The sequence below is a fragment of the Drosophila suzukii genome, chromosome 2R (genome assembly GCF_043229965.1).
Source record: "Drosophila suzukii chromosome 2R, CBGP_Dsuzu_IsoJpt1.0, whole genome shotgun sequence".
Taxonomy (NCBI): Eukaryota; Metazoa; Arthropoda; class Insecta; order Diptera; family Drosophilidae; genus Drosophila; species Drosophila suzukii.
This window is the reverse complement of record NC_092081.1, coordinates 4,701,457-4,718,684: the sequence shown is the minus strand read 5'-3', so window position 1 is coordinate 4,718,684 and position 17,228 is coordinate 4,701,457. Positions and strand designations below refer to the sequence as shown.

The following is a 17,228-nucleotide window of genomic DNA, read 5'->3' as shown; positions in this document are numbered from 1 at the left end:
TTATTTTTCGCATTTTTGGGGGATCAAAGAGATTCATGCTGGCTCTGGCTGATTTATGGGAACGTGTGCCCGGCAAATTTTGATTTGTAGCTCCATAAAATGTTTCAGCTGGCAGACGAGCAAAACGAGCCGAATTCCATGAAACAGTAGCTACGGCAGCGTTGGTTATTGAAATCCAGCAGATAGCTGGGCGCAGGAGCAGGCACGGCACAGTTTCAGTGGCAGTCAACGGTGCGTATGAGCAATCAGTCAGCCAGTCAGTGAGTCAGTTAGCTACCGATATCTGCATTTTTTATGCTTCGCCTAGTGTGAATTTGCCGTAGGTCCAACACAGCCTTTAAAGTGTTTTTCCAGGCAGGTCTTTAAGTGGTCAAAAGAATACAGATTTAAAGCAAAGCTCCAGCTATCTTTCAGTGGCACTGCATCTAATAATTATGTATATTTTACCTAACGGCTACGGCTTTTCCTAGCCTCCGGTCTCTGTTGTCCTGCGGTTTTAATTATTCTTGCCGTCCCTTAGGTCTTCTTGTTTGCCTTGCCTAATTTGCTTATTAGCCGGAAAATGTGGTAACTTGCAAATCGAGAAAAAGTTACTCAGTAATTAACTTTTTGCATTGCAAATGAAACTAAGCTTCTGTCAAAATAAACAAACCACAGAACCCGGTCGTAAACTATATGTACTCCATTCTAATTGACTGTGAGTCACTGGAAATAGTTGATTGTTCGTTGAGGTTTTTTCAGCTTGGCCCCAGAACAATTAACAATGCAAATTGATACGGCGAGGCAGCGGGGGAGTAAGTGAATTCATTTAGCCCTTAAACCAAAACCCAAGTCGCTCGGTAGACCCCTTTGCAATCAGAATCGGCGGCTTAAGCTGCACATAAATCTTGCACTGAATGGCAGAAGAACTTTCACCTGCTCCGCCATAAATTTTCTTTCCCAATTCCACCACTCATTGTGGCTTAAACGCCCGACTATTCAGTGGCAAAGATTTTGTGAAAACAAAAAAAGTAAGTGGTTTGCATTTCGATGGCTTTGGGTTTGATTGTCTCAATGTCGATCAAAATAAGGCTATAAATTTAGTCACGCAAATAACTTTAACATCGGGATAACAAACATATATTTTATTAAATTTCAAACAAGGAAATTAACTTTTTTCAAACTTACAGGGACTTCTATGTGAATATACAACGGAATGTGTCCCTTTTCTTCTTCCATTTTAGTTCATATGCTAAATGTAGTAGTTTGTTTAAATCCCTCCTAGCAAAATACCAAAATCAAAAGCCTTCAAAACTATAAATTCGTAATATTGGCTCTTCACTTAAAGTTGATATTCCTTTACAGAAAACCATGTCATGCGGTTAAAATCATTCGTATATTACAGAATACGTATATATGAATATACGTAAAATATTCGAAATTCTAATATCTTAAAAATAATGCAATACCACAGAGTAGAAGAGAAGCAAGAATTTTGTTCATATTTGTTACTCAATATTTTCCAATCGTCTTTATGGCAGCTTTATGACATAGTCGTCTGATACAAAAATAAGAATTTTCTTAAAATTCTGTAGTAGAAAAAAATATTACCCCAGAGAAGAAAAGGATAGATCAAAAGTAACAAGGCCAGAATTTGGATTTCATTTTTTTCAGACTGTTATAGTATAGTCGGCCAATTAAAGTGCAATTATATTCGAAATTCTGAAATCATAAAAAAGAGCTTTACTCGAAAATAGAAGACTATATGATCAAAAACAACGCTAGAATTTGTTTCTTTTATTTTTATCGATCATTCGATGAGAGCTAGGACAAAGATGTCCGATCCGGACCGCTTCGACTAATATACTTCCTGTAGTAGAAAGAAGACTATTAGAAAGTTTTATTCGCTAAAACGGACAAAAGAGACTTCGACTTCTTAAAGTCAGAGTCGACATGACTTCGGGTTGGTAAAGGTTAAGTACCTTTATTTACTAAACAAAATATAAGCATGCATATATTCATCTTATCAAGACGCAAGTAAGTATAATTACGTTTTTGGAAAAGCCTTACAGCTTGGCCGAGGGGCCAGCTTCATCTAGGAAAATATCGGTAGACAACAGGTGAATATTCTCCGGATAGCATGCGTACTTTGCGAGATCCCTGACGCCCACGTCCATCAGCACCTCGTCGTCCACAAAGAAGTTGCCAGTGTACTCCCTGGAGTCACGGCAAAATATAATGTAGGCCGCATCGGCCATTATCTCGGGCGTCCGGGAGTACAGAGCCCCCTCCGATCCGTGGAGCATCTCAACGGCCGCCGTGTGGATCGTGGTGCGGGGCCAGAGGGCATTCACGGCCACTCCCTGGGTGCGGAACTCCTCCGCCATGCCCAGCACGCACATGGACATCCCGTACTTGGCGATGGTGTAGGCGGTGTGGTTGGCGAACCACTTGGCACTCATGTTCAGCGGGGGCGCAAGGTTCAGAATGTGAGGGTTTTCGCTTTTCAGCAGATAAGGCAGGCAAGTCTTTGATCTGTGGAGTTTGATCGGTCGCGGTTATACATATTTGTTTGGGTAGATTAGAAGTCGCTGCGGCTAAGGCAGCCCTTACACTAGGAAGGTTCCCCGGGTGTTGATGTTCTGCATAAGATCGTAGCGCTTCATCTCCGTCTCGAGGGTGCCCGTAATGGAGATGGCGCTGGCGTTGTTCACCACGATGTCGATGCCTCCGAACTTGGCCACCGCCGCCTCCACGGCCTGCTGCACCTGCCGCTCGTCGCGCACGTCAACAATGCAGGGGAGCGCTCTACCACCGGCCCGCTCGACTGAATACAGAACAAAGGTCAAAGAGGGTACAAGGATATGATTCGACGGTCACTTACTCTCCTCCGCAGCCGTGTATATGGTTCCGGGCAGCTTGGCATGGGGCTCGGCGGTCTTGGCTGCTATGACTATATTAGCTCCATCACGGGCCGCCTTGAGGGCGATGGCCTTTCCGATTCCCCGGGACGCGCCGGTGATGAACAGGGTCTTTCCCTTTAGTTTTCTAAGGGCAAAAACCACTGTTAAGGGACTCACTCTCGCAATGGCCAAGACTCACCCGGTGTTCTTCATGCTGACTGTGGCTGCCGATCTCAACTGCAGGTTCTCAATCAAATGCTCATTCCTATGATTGGGCTAATCTCACAACTACCTGTGTGCAATCCAATGCTAGATTATAGAGATGGAACATTTTCATTTCTTAATTTCTGGGTTTGAAGTCCGGTAGTTACAGCCGGATTTAATTTAATCGAAAGCTATTGTTATTTAAAAATGAGTTATATTTATTGATGTAATGCTGAGGTTTATACTTTTATAATTTTTTATTTATTTTGTATGTTTTATAATATTCCTCGTGACTGTTATTGAAGTCAAGGTACCATCTCTATATTAACATTGCACATCGATATATATATAAAAGACTTATCGATATACAAACAATTGTGCTAGCGAGTTCCAACGGTGGGTTAAACTTCAAATAATTGCGGGAAAGTAATGTGATTTTGTTACAAACTTTTGACCACTCTTCAAAACATAGTTTGGATAGTTTGAAACAGATGTTTTTTGGCTTTGGCAACTTTAAAATACATCTTACAGTTCCTATGAAGTAACCTTAAAATTATTTTTTAAGAAACCCAATGCATTTTCATTTCAAAAGCCGTTAAGTAGCACTGCGAAGTTGTCTACATTAATTTTATTTGAGATTTATTTTAAAGCCTAGTGCTACCTAACCTAAGGGATCTCAATCAATGGGAACCCACTCTTCACCACCTGTCGATCGATCCAGTTCCTCAGGTAGGCCACATTCGTGTAGGCCGCGGGCACATCCTTCTCGCCACACTCGATGCCCCAGGATACGATGCCCACCAGCTGGTAGCGATCCTTTTGTCCGGGCATTGTGCAAAACAATGGAGAGCCTCCGTCGTAGTTGCAGGTGTCCTTGCCCTCCTCCCCGCCGGCACAAATGAAGCTCGCATGGAGATTATAATGACGCCCGAGGATCGTTCTGCGCAACAGCCGCTGGCAGGATTTGTGGTCCACCATCGGAAGCTCGATGCGCTTTAGAAGGTTTTCCATTTTGAGGGACGTGAAGGTCTTGTGCCCCCATCCAGTGGCCAGGCAGTGGGCATTCTGCAGGTCCTCCTCCAGCTGAGGCGTCTCCGACGGCGGCAGGCAGATAGGCTGGATGTGCGGCGCCAGCTGTAACGGTTGGTCCAGCACCACCAACGCAATGTCGTTGTAAATGGTCAGTTTGTTGAAATCTTCGTGGCGATGCAGCTCGCTGATCGGGCGCATCTGGTGGGGAAGCACCTCCGTCTGGCTGTTGAGATCCCACTCGCCAGCCCGAACCACCATCGTGTCTTCACTGTAATTGGCCACGTTGTGGGCACTGGTCAGCACCAGCTGCGGGTGGATCAGGGCGCCGCCGCAGATGTACTTGCCGGCCAAGTCCATAAGGACCACCATCCAGGGGAACTCGGCGAAGACGGACTCCCCACCGCTATACCCATCCAGCTGGTAGAACAGCCCGTTGGTATTGCTGTAGCCGCAGCCCTTGGGCTGGAAGTCCTTCACGTTGCGCTGCATGGGATTGTGACCCTCCTCGATCTGAAACGGGTAAATAAAAGAGATATGTTAAAATGTTGAGTAGATTTAAAAAACATTTTAGACAATCAACATAAAAGATTTTAAATGAGGTTGAATAAGGTTAAACAGCCACGAAATCAGCGAAAAAGTATAAAAAACAAGACTACACAAATATATACTCGAACTATTTCACATAACATACAAGTTTTAGAAATTCCTTACTGTTTATTTTATAAGTTATCACAATCACATCGAGTCTTTTAATTTTAAACCTACATATATGGTCATACAAGTTTTGGAAATTCCGCCTTGATTATTTTATTCGCTATAAACGGCGAACATAAAGTTCCCAAAAAGAAGACAATCTTTAAAAATTCCACCTTGATTATTTTATGGATTCAAGTTTACGAAATGCAATTGGAGTAAATGCGAAAAAAGTTTTAATAAATTAATTGCTTTTACGGTTTTTAAGATAGGCTTAACTTTATTTATAAGCAATGAAACACAACGGTGCACACTAATTCCACATTTCTTCAAACCTAATCAAAAACTATAATTATCAGCGTTAGTGAATTGGACTTGATTCTCCAAATGACCTTAGTTTCTACTACAGGCAGATCACAAATAGTATAGAGATATATATGTAAACTCCCTTTATGTTTCAATACTATCTTGCATTACAGATAGTTAGCACTAGTTATAGCTATTTAATTCGGCAATGCCTAAGTAGGGGTTTTGGGTTTTTCGGTATCCAATATAACCTCTCACCCGATCGTCTAGCGGACAGCACTGCTCCACGGATCGGCAGCCGAAGTTGCTGTCGTCATTTATCCGGGGCTTGATGATGTACCGACCGTCCTCGTTGACCACTCCGGTGGTGCAGAGGTGGCGGGGCACACACTCCCGCTTCACGCCACAACTTTTGTAACCCTCTTCCTCCTTCTTGGCCACCGTTGGTTCCTCTTTCGCTGCGGCTTCCAAAGGACTTTCCGAAGAGCCCCAGGGATTTCCCCGGCGCTGGTTCCGGTACTCGATTTCGGCCTCATACGCGTCGTAGTTCTCCACCTGCACCTTATCGCAGCAAACTAGTCCGCGACCGCAGCTTTTTTCGAGTACACGCTTGACCAGTATTCCCCTGCCGGAGTCATCCGTCTCATCGCACCGTTTTTTGCTAATGCAGATCTCGTTGCTCTCGCAGGTGGCCGAAAGACCCACCGGTATGTGGGAAATCAGTGCCAGACTGATCAGTAGCACAAAATCCGCATTCATAGCAACGGCTGGAATGGGAAAAAACCGCACGCATTCACACAGTTCAACTGCGCCAAACAAAAATAAACACACAATCGCCGAGAAATCAGAATAAATCCGAATCACCCCTAACAATTTCAAGCAGATCAATGCGCAATACACTTTCTGAATTACGTTCAAGAGCCGCGACACGTTTTCGACTGACTGCGCCCTCGGAACAATCGACTGTATTTTCGGATCGAGAAACTCTGCTCTACGGAGATTAATAAAAAGTCGTATAATTGCTCCCAATAATTTAGCTCTCACTAAATTAGATTTTTGGATTCTCTTTCGATGTGCAGTTCTCAGAAACTGGCAAGCCGGTTCTATACATAAATACTTTGAATTCAACTCTAGACGTTCAGTCGACTTTGTAAACCCCAAGCTATCAGATTGTCTTTGGATCGGTGATATGTATAACACTAAACTATCTGGTATATAAGCAAGGCTATTATTATTACAATAAGAATCTCAATAAAGACGACGGTTTAAACATATCAAATTTTCGATTTTAAAATTGTTTGTAGTTTTGCTTTCGACTAAATTGGAAAAAATGGCGCTTTTAAATTTTCCGACTCCCAATATATGTATAAGTACTACATACGGTTTCAATCAAAATCACGGTTACATATATATTGACAAATATAGCTTTGTAAAAAAAACCCACTATGTATTATTAAACGAATTCATCCTTTCCGAAAAGCCGCGATGAGTCGTTTACTGATCAGATGGAGCTGGCTGATCACAGCCTGCTTTCTTCTGCTGATCCTTCCTCCGCAATTAGAGGCCGCAGAACCAGGAAAAGGATTGAAGAGCTGCGGTGCTGGAAAGATGTGCGTGCCTAGAATGCTGTGCAACGAAGGCTTACTCAAGGATCCCGGATTCGAGTTGCTCGTGCCAAGGATCAGCAACACGGATAGCGGATGCGCAGGCCTTCAGCGCTGTTGTTCAGTGGATCAAGTGTGTACACCGAATAACATATTACTTATAGACACTTTAATAACTTTTTGAGTCCTCGCAGGTGGAGTCTATATCATATCAAGGCGAGTCTTAGGTATATGGAAAATGAGTATCAATATTGAATAACAATAAATAATTAAAATACATACATTTTTGCATTAAAAAAAAAAATAAAAGGTGGAGTTTTATTTTGCCTTCAGGGTCATTTCAGAAAATATCCCATTAACACAGGTTTGGTGAATAAATCAGTCGATAAGAGGAAAGACATGTGGGGTTGGGAAAAGCCGTACTTATTCGCTTTCTTTGTAAGCCTCTCTCTTTCTCTCCGTTCAATTCTCTTCTAATCTGCGCTTCTCAGAATCTCCCAAGCAAGTTCTATAAATGTTTTAAATCTAACTCTAGCCGTTCAGTCGACTTTGTGAATCACAAGCTGTAAGATTGCCTTTAGATCGGGACATCTACACTTATTAATCTCCATATACATAGGTATATAATGCAAATATATACGTCGACATATCCGCATACATAAGTGCATTAGTTGTAATCTATAAATATAGCCCGAAGGCAGTAGCTGATAATAACACAGTTTCAATGAAAAACGATGGAATTGGTTTTCAAAGTACATATAAAAAAATGTTAATTTCAGTTCCGTTTCAAGACGTTAATGAAAAAGTGTTTGTGAATACAAGGCATTGAGTGACAGTTAATTATTATTGTTATAAAAGCAAAGTGTTTACCTAGTGGTTTTTTAAATGGGTATATAGTAAAAGCATTAAGCGAGCATTTTATTGACTTTGCAGATCAGAAACGATCAGAATTATTGTCTTTTGAAATATTTGTTTACCTTAATTTATAAATGTGCATAATAGCTTTACTTAGGTAATAAGTTTAGAGCTGGTTTCTAAAACGTGTTTGTGACACCTTCCAAGAAAATAATGTATAAAATTTCAACGTAATTCATTAATTTGAAAGATAAGTTTTTATTAATTAAAATTAAAGTCTGTTTAGGAGGATTCTAAGGGACCGCGATTTTCCTGTTTTGTTTTGCACATGAATGCATTTCAATGGGGCATGATAACCTCCATTGTGCATTGTTTGTGATTAAACTTATTCTTATCTTTGTTGTTCTCGGTTTCATCTGATCTTTGCTCTGGCAGTTCCCCAACAGCGATGACGATCTGGCTGATCTCGGCGGTGCTCCTCCTGCTGGCCCTTAGCCCGGGATCCGAGGCCCAGGACACGATTTCGGCGATGTGCCGCACGGACGAGCTGTGCACCACGGTGAAGCGGTGCGAGGACTCGGACGACTCCGGTCGCATGGGTATTGGTCCGCGCAGCTCCCGCTACTGCGGCACCCAAAGGGTCTGCTGCGAAAAGGCCCAGTTGGAGAGCTGGGACAGATCGCAGAGCTCAAAGTCCCGGGCCGTCTCCTCCTCGATCCGAGATAAGGCCTCCCACATCTTGGAGCCGCCGCCGAACGAGAGTTGCGGCCTGAATATGGAGTGCGTACCCAGGAGGCTGTGTCGCGACAATGTTATCAACGACTCCGGGGTGAGCCTGATCAATCCCAGGATCAGCACGATTCAGTGCAGCAAGTCCCTATACCGCTGTTGCGCTGTGGACCAACAGGTGGGCTATCAGTATAAGTACACTGATAAAGACGCGTAGTTTCGCATTCAAATCCCTATTAACCTCTTGCAACATTCCAGGTGGACGAATCTAACAGTCCGTATGTGGAGAAGCAGGCTAACTTCAAGTACAAGAACTGCGGCTACAGCAATCCCCAGGGCCTGATCCCCGACAACGACAAGTTCAACTACACGGAGGACGTCTCCATATTCGGCGAGTTCCCTTGGATGGTGGGCATCTTCACCGGGCGGCAGTCGTTCCTCTGCGGCGGCACCCTGATCCATCCGCGGCTGGTCGTGACCTCGTCACACAACCTGGTCAACGATACGGTGGACACCCTGGTGGCCAGGGCCGGGGACTGGGATCTGAACAGCCTCAACGAGCCGTACCCGCACCAGGGCAGCCGCATCAAGGAGATCATCATGCACTCGGAATTCCACCCGCAATCCCTGTACAACGACATTGCCTTGCTGCTCCTGGACGAGCCCATCAAGTTGGCTCCGCACATCCAGCCGCTGTGCCTGCCGCCGCCGGAATCGCCGGAGGTGATCAACCAGATGCTCTCGTCCAACTGTTTCTCCACGGGCTGGGGGGCCAAGGAGGCGGGCAGCGACAAGCTGGAGAACGTGCTCAAGCGGCTCAACCTGCCGCTGGTGGAGCACGAGGAGTGCCAGGCGAGGCTGAGGAACACGCGCCTGGAGGCTCGCTTCCGGCTGCGGCCCAGCTTCATCTGCGCCGGCGGAGATGGCAAGGACACCTGCAAGGGCGACGGCGGATCACCTCTTTTCTGCACCATGCCCGGCGAGAGGGATCGCTACCAGCTGGTGGGCATCGTGTCCTGGGGCGTCGAGTGCGGCGTCGAGGATGTTCCCGCCGTGTACGCCAATGTGCCCCACCTGCGCCACTGGCTCGATGAGAAGATCAGGGGACTGGGCATCACGATGCAGGCGCAATGAGCCGAAACACCACTGTGCAAATCTAAAACTTAAATGAAATAAAGAACGTCTTATAATTTTGTAATCTTTATGGAAGTACCCCTTACTATGAAGGAACAACAACCGCACTTTCGCAGAGATTGGTCTTAAGTAGCATTTCCCCTCCTTAGGAAAAATAATAGATTTTCGCTCCTTAGAGCAGTAGCCCCTTATAAATTCTTTGGAACTCTTATCATTTACAAACGCTATCCGCTATCGTACATCTTATATATCCGCTATTTATCCGTGCCATCTCGAACTAAAACGCCGGGATAGTTTTCCATCCAGGCACTTAACTCGAACGTACCTCCAAGTCACTCGATTTATTGCAATCCTCGAACAAAAGGAGCGCGGTGGTGGGAAATGCGAGCCAAGGAGCACAGCGTCTTCATGCCGGCAGCTTATAAATAGTCAGGCCATGGCAGATGGCTATGTGGACTATCCGCCACTTTACACCCCCATCAGTGCCCCACTTTGGCATCGCGGCTGTGGAACCAAATTAACCAGGAGGCCACCGGGATGGGAAGACAACAGAAGCATCACATCGCATGGCCAAAAATTGAGAAATTACACGCTGGGCCGGGCAAATGGCTGAGCGAATTGATTTTCGGGCTGCCTGCTGTTCCTCCTCCTGCTTTTTTGCTCCTCCCCATCCAGCTCTTCGGTTCCTTGGCCAAGAGCCGGGCTGAAAACTCATTTCTCAAGTAAATTGTTTAAACAGTTTTTGTTTTGTTTTACGTCCCCGTAATTTATTGGCCATTTTTACGGCCCTCGCGATTGGTATTGATTTTGTTGGTCCAATTTAGCAACTAGGAATTGCAATTTGCGATTAAGCCACTGCAGTTTAAGAAGGTTACATTAGATAAATAGCCATTAAGAGATTGCTTCTTTTCTCAGAATACAATTAATTACAACATTAAAGACTCAAAAATTGCGACTAACGGGAATCCCCTTTAAGATTTCTACCTTTAAAAAATTGTGTAACCAAGCTAATGACAAATTTGTACTTAATTGTTTTAAAATATCAAATATTAAGAGCGAAAAACATTTTTGCTTTAAATTATGTTCATTTTGAATAGGTGGTGGCTTGCTATGAAAAGTGTAAGATCACGGCTCGTAAACAATCCGTTTTAAGCATGGTCATATATTTAGTTTCACTTTCGGTACTTAAGACCAACCTATCGCTTTGAACTTAAGGGGCTTTCTTATCGGGTACCATTAAGAAAGAACTGATTTCATATTGCGGCCTTCTAATCTGTGATCTTAACTCCAAGAACTTGCAATACTTTAGTATTCCCTCTTGATGTTACAAAATTACTTCCGGCAGTACTTTCTTTAAATACAACTACATAACATTATCCTTTACCGTAGTAAAAAATAAAAGAACACATAGATTATATCTGAGATCAGCAAAAACTAAACCTTTGTAGTTCTTTCAGATTTTATGCAATAAATTCAACAGGAGTTTTCAATTTCTCTTGATTGCTTTATTTAACTGGAGTTTTTAGTAGGAAATGCCTGTGTGGTCGCGGATCCAGTCCAGGTATCCGGTGACGCGGGTGAAACCAGCGGGCCTGCCGGCGGTGCATCCCTCACCGCTGCCGAAGGACACGATGCCCACGATGCGGTTGCCCTCGTGCAGGACCAGAGGACCGCCGGAGTCGCCGCTGCAGGAGGACTTGCCGCCGTCGGTGTTGATGCAGATGGTGTTGTCCGTGACGTAGTTGCCTCCGTAGTAGTTGCGGCAGTCGTTGTTGTCCAGGATCTGGACGTCCACGCAGTTCAGGTAGTTGGACAAGCCGCTGTCGTTGTCGGTCCGACCCCAGCCGGAGGCAACTGCCCACCAGCCGGAGAAGCTGTTGTAGCGGTCGTTGTAGCTGGGCAGCTCCACCTTGTTGACCAGGCTCCAGAAGTCCACGTGGGGGATGCGGATCAGGGCGATGTCGTTGTTCAGGTAGTCGTTCCAGTCGGGGTGCTGGATCATGTCGCTGCGGCTCACCCAGTGGGTGTACTGGGCCTCGTGGCGGAAGCTGGCTCCGAAGTAGATGAGCACATGGCTGGCGCTGTTCGTGCAGTGGGCGGCGGTCAGGACCCAGGTGTTGCCGATGATGGAGCCACTGCACCAGTATCCTCCGTCGTTGAAGCTCAGGCCCACAATGTAGGGCACCTTGCCCTCGTAGGCTGGGTAGCCGTTGGTGATGCGACCCTCGATCTTTCCGGCGCGGGGCAGGTCCTTCACGGCCACCGCCTTCGAGGGCTCGGCGGGGATGACACTGGCGGAGGCCACTGCCAGGCAGGCTAGGATCACAATCAGCTTCATGTTGGTCAATCAACAACTGGCGAGCAATGACCCAAACACCCCCTTTATAAGACTGCCTTATCGGGGCTCAGCGGAAGTCTACCTGACTTTTATTCGCACCCATAAATTTTGGTTATTTTGAATTTTTAGAAGGATTAGATAAGCTATCAGCTTCGATCTTACATTCGCCAATTGGTCACAGATATAAGCTTTTAGGGGTTTCTATGTCTTTAAATGTAAGTGCAGCAAATAATTGCAGTGTTATTTAAATGTGGGAACAATCAAAGGATCGTCAAAACTAGTTTTATACTTGATATGTTTTTTAACTGCTCTGTTTAAAAATATAGATAAATACAACGAATTCTACGGCATAATTTAAACATTATTAACTAGACACACACATATGAAAATCAATATTCTTAACATTTGAATCTAAACAAACTTCGGTCAGATACAAATTTAAAAAATAAAAAATCAAAATTGGAATAGTCTAATTAATTATTAGACAATTATAATTGGGAGACAAATTTATTTGTGAGCAAATTTTGCCCAGAATTGAATCCGACAACTACTTATTAGCTTTATCTAATACTACATATGTATAAATTATATATTATTTGACCATAGTAATAAATTTCCTTCGCCATGAAGTGAGCCCTGAGACCTTCGATGTGTCGTTCTGGTCATTCATCTGTGCAAACTGAGATCAATTTACGCTTGATTAGCTCTCCTTTCGCAAGCCGGGCCCAATCAAATATTTGCCAAATTGATAATCATTTAATTATAACAAAGCATAATGCAAAATGCAACTGCTAACAGCAAATGTATCTCGGATGGCAGATGGGCTGGCTACTGAGCATGTTTGAGGGATAGGGATTGTGTTGCACTGTGTGTTTGCAATTATAATGGCCCTGGCCGCAATTGTGTTGCATACTTTGAGGCACAGTTCCTTGCCATCTGTCCTTCCATCCCCCTCCTCCTGCTTTACTGCCCCTGCTCCTCTTCCGCCGAGCAAGCCATCAAATTACAAATGATGTAGTGCCCAGGGGAAAATGGCATGGCCGGGATGGACTGGGGAGGCTGCAGCTTTGCGGCCAGTAAACGGAAATAGAAACAGCTGCAAATGGCAGTTAGCTCAGTTCCCTGCCGCATATACATATGCATATCTGCTCGTTATGCACATAGGTTTGTTTCGACGTGGAACAAAAAAGCATTCCACTAATGTCCCACGCACGCGCTCGCACTCGCAGCATGAACAATTGACACTGGCTAATTGCCGTGGAAGGTCCACCAAAAGCCCCATAACCATGTAATTCAGATACCCTGTTCAGGAAGGGCCGTATGTGGAGCCGGGAAGCTCAAACTAATGTTCAGAGACCGGAAGGTGGAGCCAGGAAATAGGATGGGAAATACAGATTCGCCGGAGTTCGTAGTATTTGCCTCCCAGCCAAACACGCTCTTTATTAAACATAAATAAACTTTTAAACGATATTAAGAATTTGACTTTATCCTGCTATTTTCCATGATACTTATGAAATTAAACTTAATGAAATTAAACTTAAGGAATTAGGAAAGGTTTTTTAACAGAATTACTAGTGTGTCCCTAACCGGGGATAAGAAATAGTTCTTAGGATGTATGTAAATTTATATAATATAACTTGTCGTCTATGTCCTTGGAGATCATTACATTCATCTATTTATATAGTAACGTAAATAATCACTATCGAATCACCCTCAAAGGCTTACAGACATAAATCGAGGATAATGGCACATTCAATCATCTGAAGATCAGCCTAATCCTGCCCCTAAAAGGTACTCCCTAAGTCGATTAATTAACCATCCAACTCCCACCCCGTCGAATGTAGTCGCGCTAATTAACAGGCCGAGAATAAATTACGGGCATGCACATTTGCAAAAATCCGCAACGTACGAGTGTCATGACCGGAGGGACTGGGCGGACCAAAAATGGGATGATGTCCGGTTTGAAACAATTAAATGCATGCCCGCGCAGCCCACTGGGAGGTCCACGCTGCGTATACGCAACACGGAGCGTGGAAAATTAGCCGGGCACCATGCACCGTGCACCATGCAGCATGCACCATGCACTTCATCGCAGAGCTGCACTCTCGGTGGCACTCGGACTCTCGTTCGGCAGTTCCATGCGTCATGTTGTCAGCGTTTTAGACAATTTGTTATGCAAATTGCTTATTAACTTTATGACCGGCACACCAGCTCCCATTGGCCGCCCCAAACATTTTGAATTGTCAATTAGTTGCGGCGGCCAGAAACCCGAGCCACAACCATCCCGATTCCCACCTGCAGAAGCCAGAGCGAGAGAGCTCCTAAATACAATTTCAGGCATTATTTAAACATTTACCCGTCCAGTTTTATGTCATTTTATGGCCACCTGCCTGCCACGGACTGCCATTAAAAGGACATAAAATCGCCCGGCTTCGATTTTAATTTATGTCCTGCTCCCAATGCTGCTGCAGTTGCTCCTCCTGTATCTCCTCCTGCTAAAAGTGCTGCTCCTTTACCTGCTAATGACATTGGCTCGCTATCGACAGTGGCCTTTAACTTAATTGAAAAATTTCATTTTGTTCCTGCTAAATGGCGGTGAGCTGTTATTTATGGCTTTCGCCGGGAAACTGGCCAAATAACCATCGACCCTTTAGCCCAACCTCGCTGGCTGGGCATGATTTGTGTAGTTTCACTTTAATGATATTTTCCATTGTTCTCGGCAAATTAAATCTTGCTTTAAAGGTCAAAGCATTTTTTATTTAATTTACATAATATCGTTGGTTTTTTTTCGATGCTTTCAACAGGTATTTAAAAAGTTTGTTTGATTAAAGAAAAAATTGTTTAAAACCTAATGGCCATATTGATTTTTCACTCAGAACTAAAACTTTACTTGAATAATGGGAGGTAGTGGTTACGAAACAATTTAATAATTTATGTTATTTCAATTTACAATTTGTATTTAAGGATCTAAGACTCAGACCACAAATTCGTGAACCTATCTAAAAACCAACTTATTTATTTAAATAGTTCAAATAAAAATCCCAAGCAACTTTTTTGGTCACGCAAAATACTTATAAATTCAAGTTATCTGGGTGGTGTGTGTTCATTTATTGGTGTTCCGCTTTTCGGAAAGACTGTTTTTTAAAATTGGTTGAGTTTTCCTTTTCAAACATAAACTTTTTCTCCAGTTTCCGGTTTAATTTCTTGGATGACAATACGCGGCAACTTGAGTTGTAGTTTCCTTGCCTGAAAGCAGCACAATTGGGCAGTTAGTTGAAATGTCCTGGCATTAGCGCACATAAGTATGCAACAGCTAGCAACTACAAAGTAGCACAAGCTCTAAATACTTTTGGCTATCTCCTGCCCCCCTTCTCTTTATCGGTAGCGGTGCATTTGGCCACATTTGCAGGTCCTGTTCCCTGGCATTGTTGCCGTTGTGTGTCCTGGGTCCTGTGCTGCGCTCCTCCAGCGCAATCGTGTCTCGGACATGAATTACGTTTACCGACAATTAATTTCAAGTGAAAATGTGCTAAAACTTTTAATTGGGCAGCCAAGTGGCTGGCAGGCGGGAAGGCAGGGAAGGATGCAGAACGGGACAGTAAGCAAACGTGGCAGCCATAAAAATGTCGACAACATGCCTGGAGAATGTTTCATTCCACCAATTTCGCTGCAGGTGCTCTGAAAAGCAAAAATTAAAGCTTAAAGGCAAAACGGAAAACTACAAACAGCCTTATTATTCAAAATTATATATATATTTATATAAAATATGTAAAATAATATCCAATTTGGCACCACTACAGATTAGTATTAATTCAAAGTATTTGTATAAAAAATGCTTGCTTATAAAATTATTTAAATATACTAATTTAGAAAATTGTAAATACACAGAGAAAACTATATAAGACCATTGTTCTTGAATTGAGAACATTCGTTCTTAAAAACCGTGTAAGTACATTTTGGTTTCAATATAAGAACGAAGTGGTGAGAAGAAAAAAGTTAAATTAAGTTAATTTAACAACTTTTTGATAAGTATACATTAAGGACTGAACTAATAGTTTATTTGTACATACAATGTACTTAAACACCGCAAATTCAACTTAATTCGAGCCAAATAATAACATTTTCAACTTAAAAATGTCGTTCTATATTTAAGAACATTTTCAACTCAGATGAGAATGTCAGAATTTTCTCTGTGTATATTTTATATTTTTAATATATATATGTAAAATAATATACTAACTGAGAACACTTTACATTTTCAAATTTGTTTTCATATTTTTAAAGTACGTTTTAAAGCCAGACAATCCACTTTCGCCGCTTGAGTAATCAAAACAGACAGGCTCAGCTTGTGACAGACATACATTTGTGTGCCAGAAGACAGCCAGCTAATTATGTCAATTAAACGTTTGTGCTCGACGTTTGCCGGTCGTGACACCCAACCAACTCACTATGACAGCTGGGATTTCTGCATGTCAAAAGGGTGCAAGAACTGGAAAATCAACCGTCACATCAATACACCTATCAAAATGTTGTTTAATGTTAAAGAGCCAAATAATAATTTAGTCAGGTAAACTAGTATTTTATAAATACATTTGATACTTAATACCTAATAAGTTATATTCCTTGATGACCTTAAAATAAGGCACACCCATATCATCGGCAAAACCAAGGAGTTCTTCATTCAACTTGTGATTTCAATGATGTAATAATATCTTTAGCATAACTAAATAAGTGAAAAACATATTAAAATAAAATTCATGATATTTATAAAACGGCTCATAATTTTTGCTGTGCTTTTGCTTTTCAAATGATGACACACAAAAAGGACATGGGAATGACGTGAGCACGTGGGAGTGTGTAACTGCGTGTGAAGGACAAAATATGCAAATAAGTTTTAAACAACAGTCAGTTCAAATCAGTCGACAGCTTCGCAATGGAAGGAGGCAAAAAGACACAGACGGAATGAGGGGAAAATAGGTCAGGGTCGCATTGGATTTATGTGGAATAACAATGGCTACTCAAGCATTAAGTAGACCAATTCGCTGGACCAAAAATTCCAGATGCACACAAATACGCCGGCGAAATTCGTGGCTACAAAAATCAACTCACGTACAATCGTTGCACTAGTTATTCGAACAAAACAAACAAACACAGACTCAGACCGCAGCCCCAAATGTGCACTTTTCCAAATGGCAATGGAAAAGCCCGAAAAGAAGACAATGCTGGCCAAAGAGGAAAAGTGCGGCCAGAGGACAGGTACAAATCTAAACAAACAGCAAACGGCATACGCCCAAACTCTCGTAACAATAACAATTCAATCAAATGTTCGCCCTGTTCGTCTATGGAAATCTTCGAATGGAAGCAAACAACAATACACCTGTGAGGTGAGGAGAAGCTGGCTTAAAAGGATGGTGGAGGGGGGGAAATGTTTTGATTAAAATTAGTTGAATT

At 43.1% G+C, this 17,228-nt stretch overlaps 4 protein-coding genes across 5 annotated transcripts; 1 reads left to right on the top strand and 3 right to left on the bottom strand.

The window, feature by feature from the left end:
* Positions 1 to 1,738: 1,738 nt before the first annotated feature.
* On the bottom strand, positions 1,739 to 3,237 carry LOC108019832 (hydroxysteroid dehydrogenase-like protein 2). Of its 2 annotated transcripts, XM_065863069.2 has the most exons (5): positions 3,082 to 3,237; positions 2,864 to 3,027; positions 2,593 to 2,806; positions 2,031 to 2,514; positions 1,739 to 1,970 (listed from the first exon to the last, which is right to left on the bottom strand). In XM_065863069.2, exons 1-4 carry the CDS (start codon positions 3,093 to 3,095, stop codon positions 2,046 to 2,048), a joined length of 861 nt encoding a protein of 286 aa, XP_065719141.1. In that variant the 5' UTR covers positions 3,096 to 3,237; the 3' UTR covers positions 1,739 to 1,970; positions 2,031 to 2,045. The 2 variants fall into 2 exon arrangements, with proteins under 2 accessions (XP_065719141.1, XP_016943340.2); XM_017087851.4 differs by lacking the exon at positions 1,739 to 1,970 and having other exon boundaries at positions 1,999 to 2,514.
* Positions 3,238 to 3,686: 449 nt separating this feature from the next.
* Positions 3,687 to 5,902, bottom strand: LOC108019831 (phenoloxidase-activating factor 2). The gene is made up of 2 exons (XM_017087850.4): positions 5,376 to 5,902; positions 3,687 to 4,628 (listed from the first exon to the last, which is right to left on the bottom strand). Exons 1-2 carry the CDS (start codon positions 5,874 to 5,876, stop codon positions 3,753 to 3,755), a joined length of 1,377 nt encoding a protein of 458 aa, XP_016943339.3. The 5' UTR covers positions 5,877 to 5,902; the 3' UTR covers positions 3,687 to 3,752.
* A 1,323-nt stretch (positions 5,903 to 7,225) lies between these two features.
* On the top strand, positions 7,226 to 9,503 carry LOC108019830 (phenoloxidase-activating factor 2). Its single transcript, XM_017087848.4, has 3 exons — positions 7,226 to 7,340; positions 8,012 to 8,483; positions 8,564 to 9,503. The coding sequence occupies exons 2-3, from the start codon at positions 8,025 to 8,027 to the stop codon at positions 9,437 to 9,439; spliced, it is 1,335 nt and encodes a 444-aa protein (XP_016943337.3). The 5' UTR covers positions 7,226 to 7,340; positions 8,012 to 8,024; the 3' UTR covers positions 9,440 to 9,503.
* Positions 9,504 to 10,922: 1,419 nt separating this feature from the next.
* Positions 10,923 to 11,809, bottom strand: Jon44E (Jonah 44E). The gene has a single exon (XM_017087853.4). It carries the CDS (start codon positions 11,775 to 11,777, stop codon positions 10,962 to 10,964), a length of 816 nt encoding a protein of 271 aa, XP_016943342.3. The 5' UTR covers positions 11,778 to 11,809; the 3' UTR covers positions 10,923 to 10,961.
* Positions 11,810 to 17,228: the final 5,419 nt, after the last annotated feature.

Excerpts from the sequence above, each read along its gene's own strand:
- LOC108019832 (XM_065863069.2), bottom strand. Across the intron at positions 2,807-2,863 it reads ATACACGGCTGCGGAGGAGA|TCGAGCGGGCCGGTGGTAGA; the intron begins GTAAGTGACCGT and ends TTCTGTATTCAG. Across the intron at positions 2,515-2,592 it reads ACCCGGGGAACCTTCCTAGT|ATCAAAGACTTGCCTGCCTT; the intron begins GTAAGGGCTGCC and ends CAAACTCCACAG.
- LOC108019831 (XM_017087850.4), bottom strand. The coding sequence starts at position 5,876 with ATGAATGCGGATTTTGTGCTACTGATCAGTCTGGCACTGATTTCCCAC. Across the intron at positions 4,629-5,375 it reads GCTGTCCGCTAGACGATCGG|ATCGAGGAGGGTCACAATCC; the intron begins GTGAGAGGTTAT and ends TACCCGTTTCAG.
- LOC108019830 (XM_017087848.4), top strand. The coding sequence starts at position 8,025 with ATGACGATCTGGCTGATCTCGGCGGTGCTCCTCCTGCTGGCCCTTAGC. Across the intron at positions 8,484-8,563 it reads GTTGCGCTGTGGACCAACAG|GTGGACGAATCTAACAGTCC; the intron begins GTGGGCTATCAG and ends GCAACATTCCAG.
- Jon44E (XM_017087853.4), bottom strand. The coding sequence starts at position 11,777 with ATGAAGCTGATTGTGATCCTAGCCTGCCTGGCAGTGGCCTCCGCCAGT.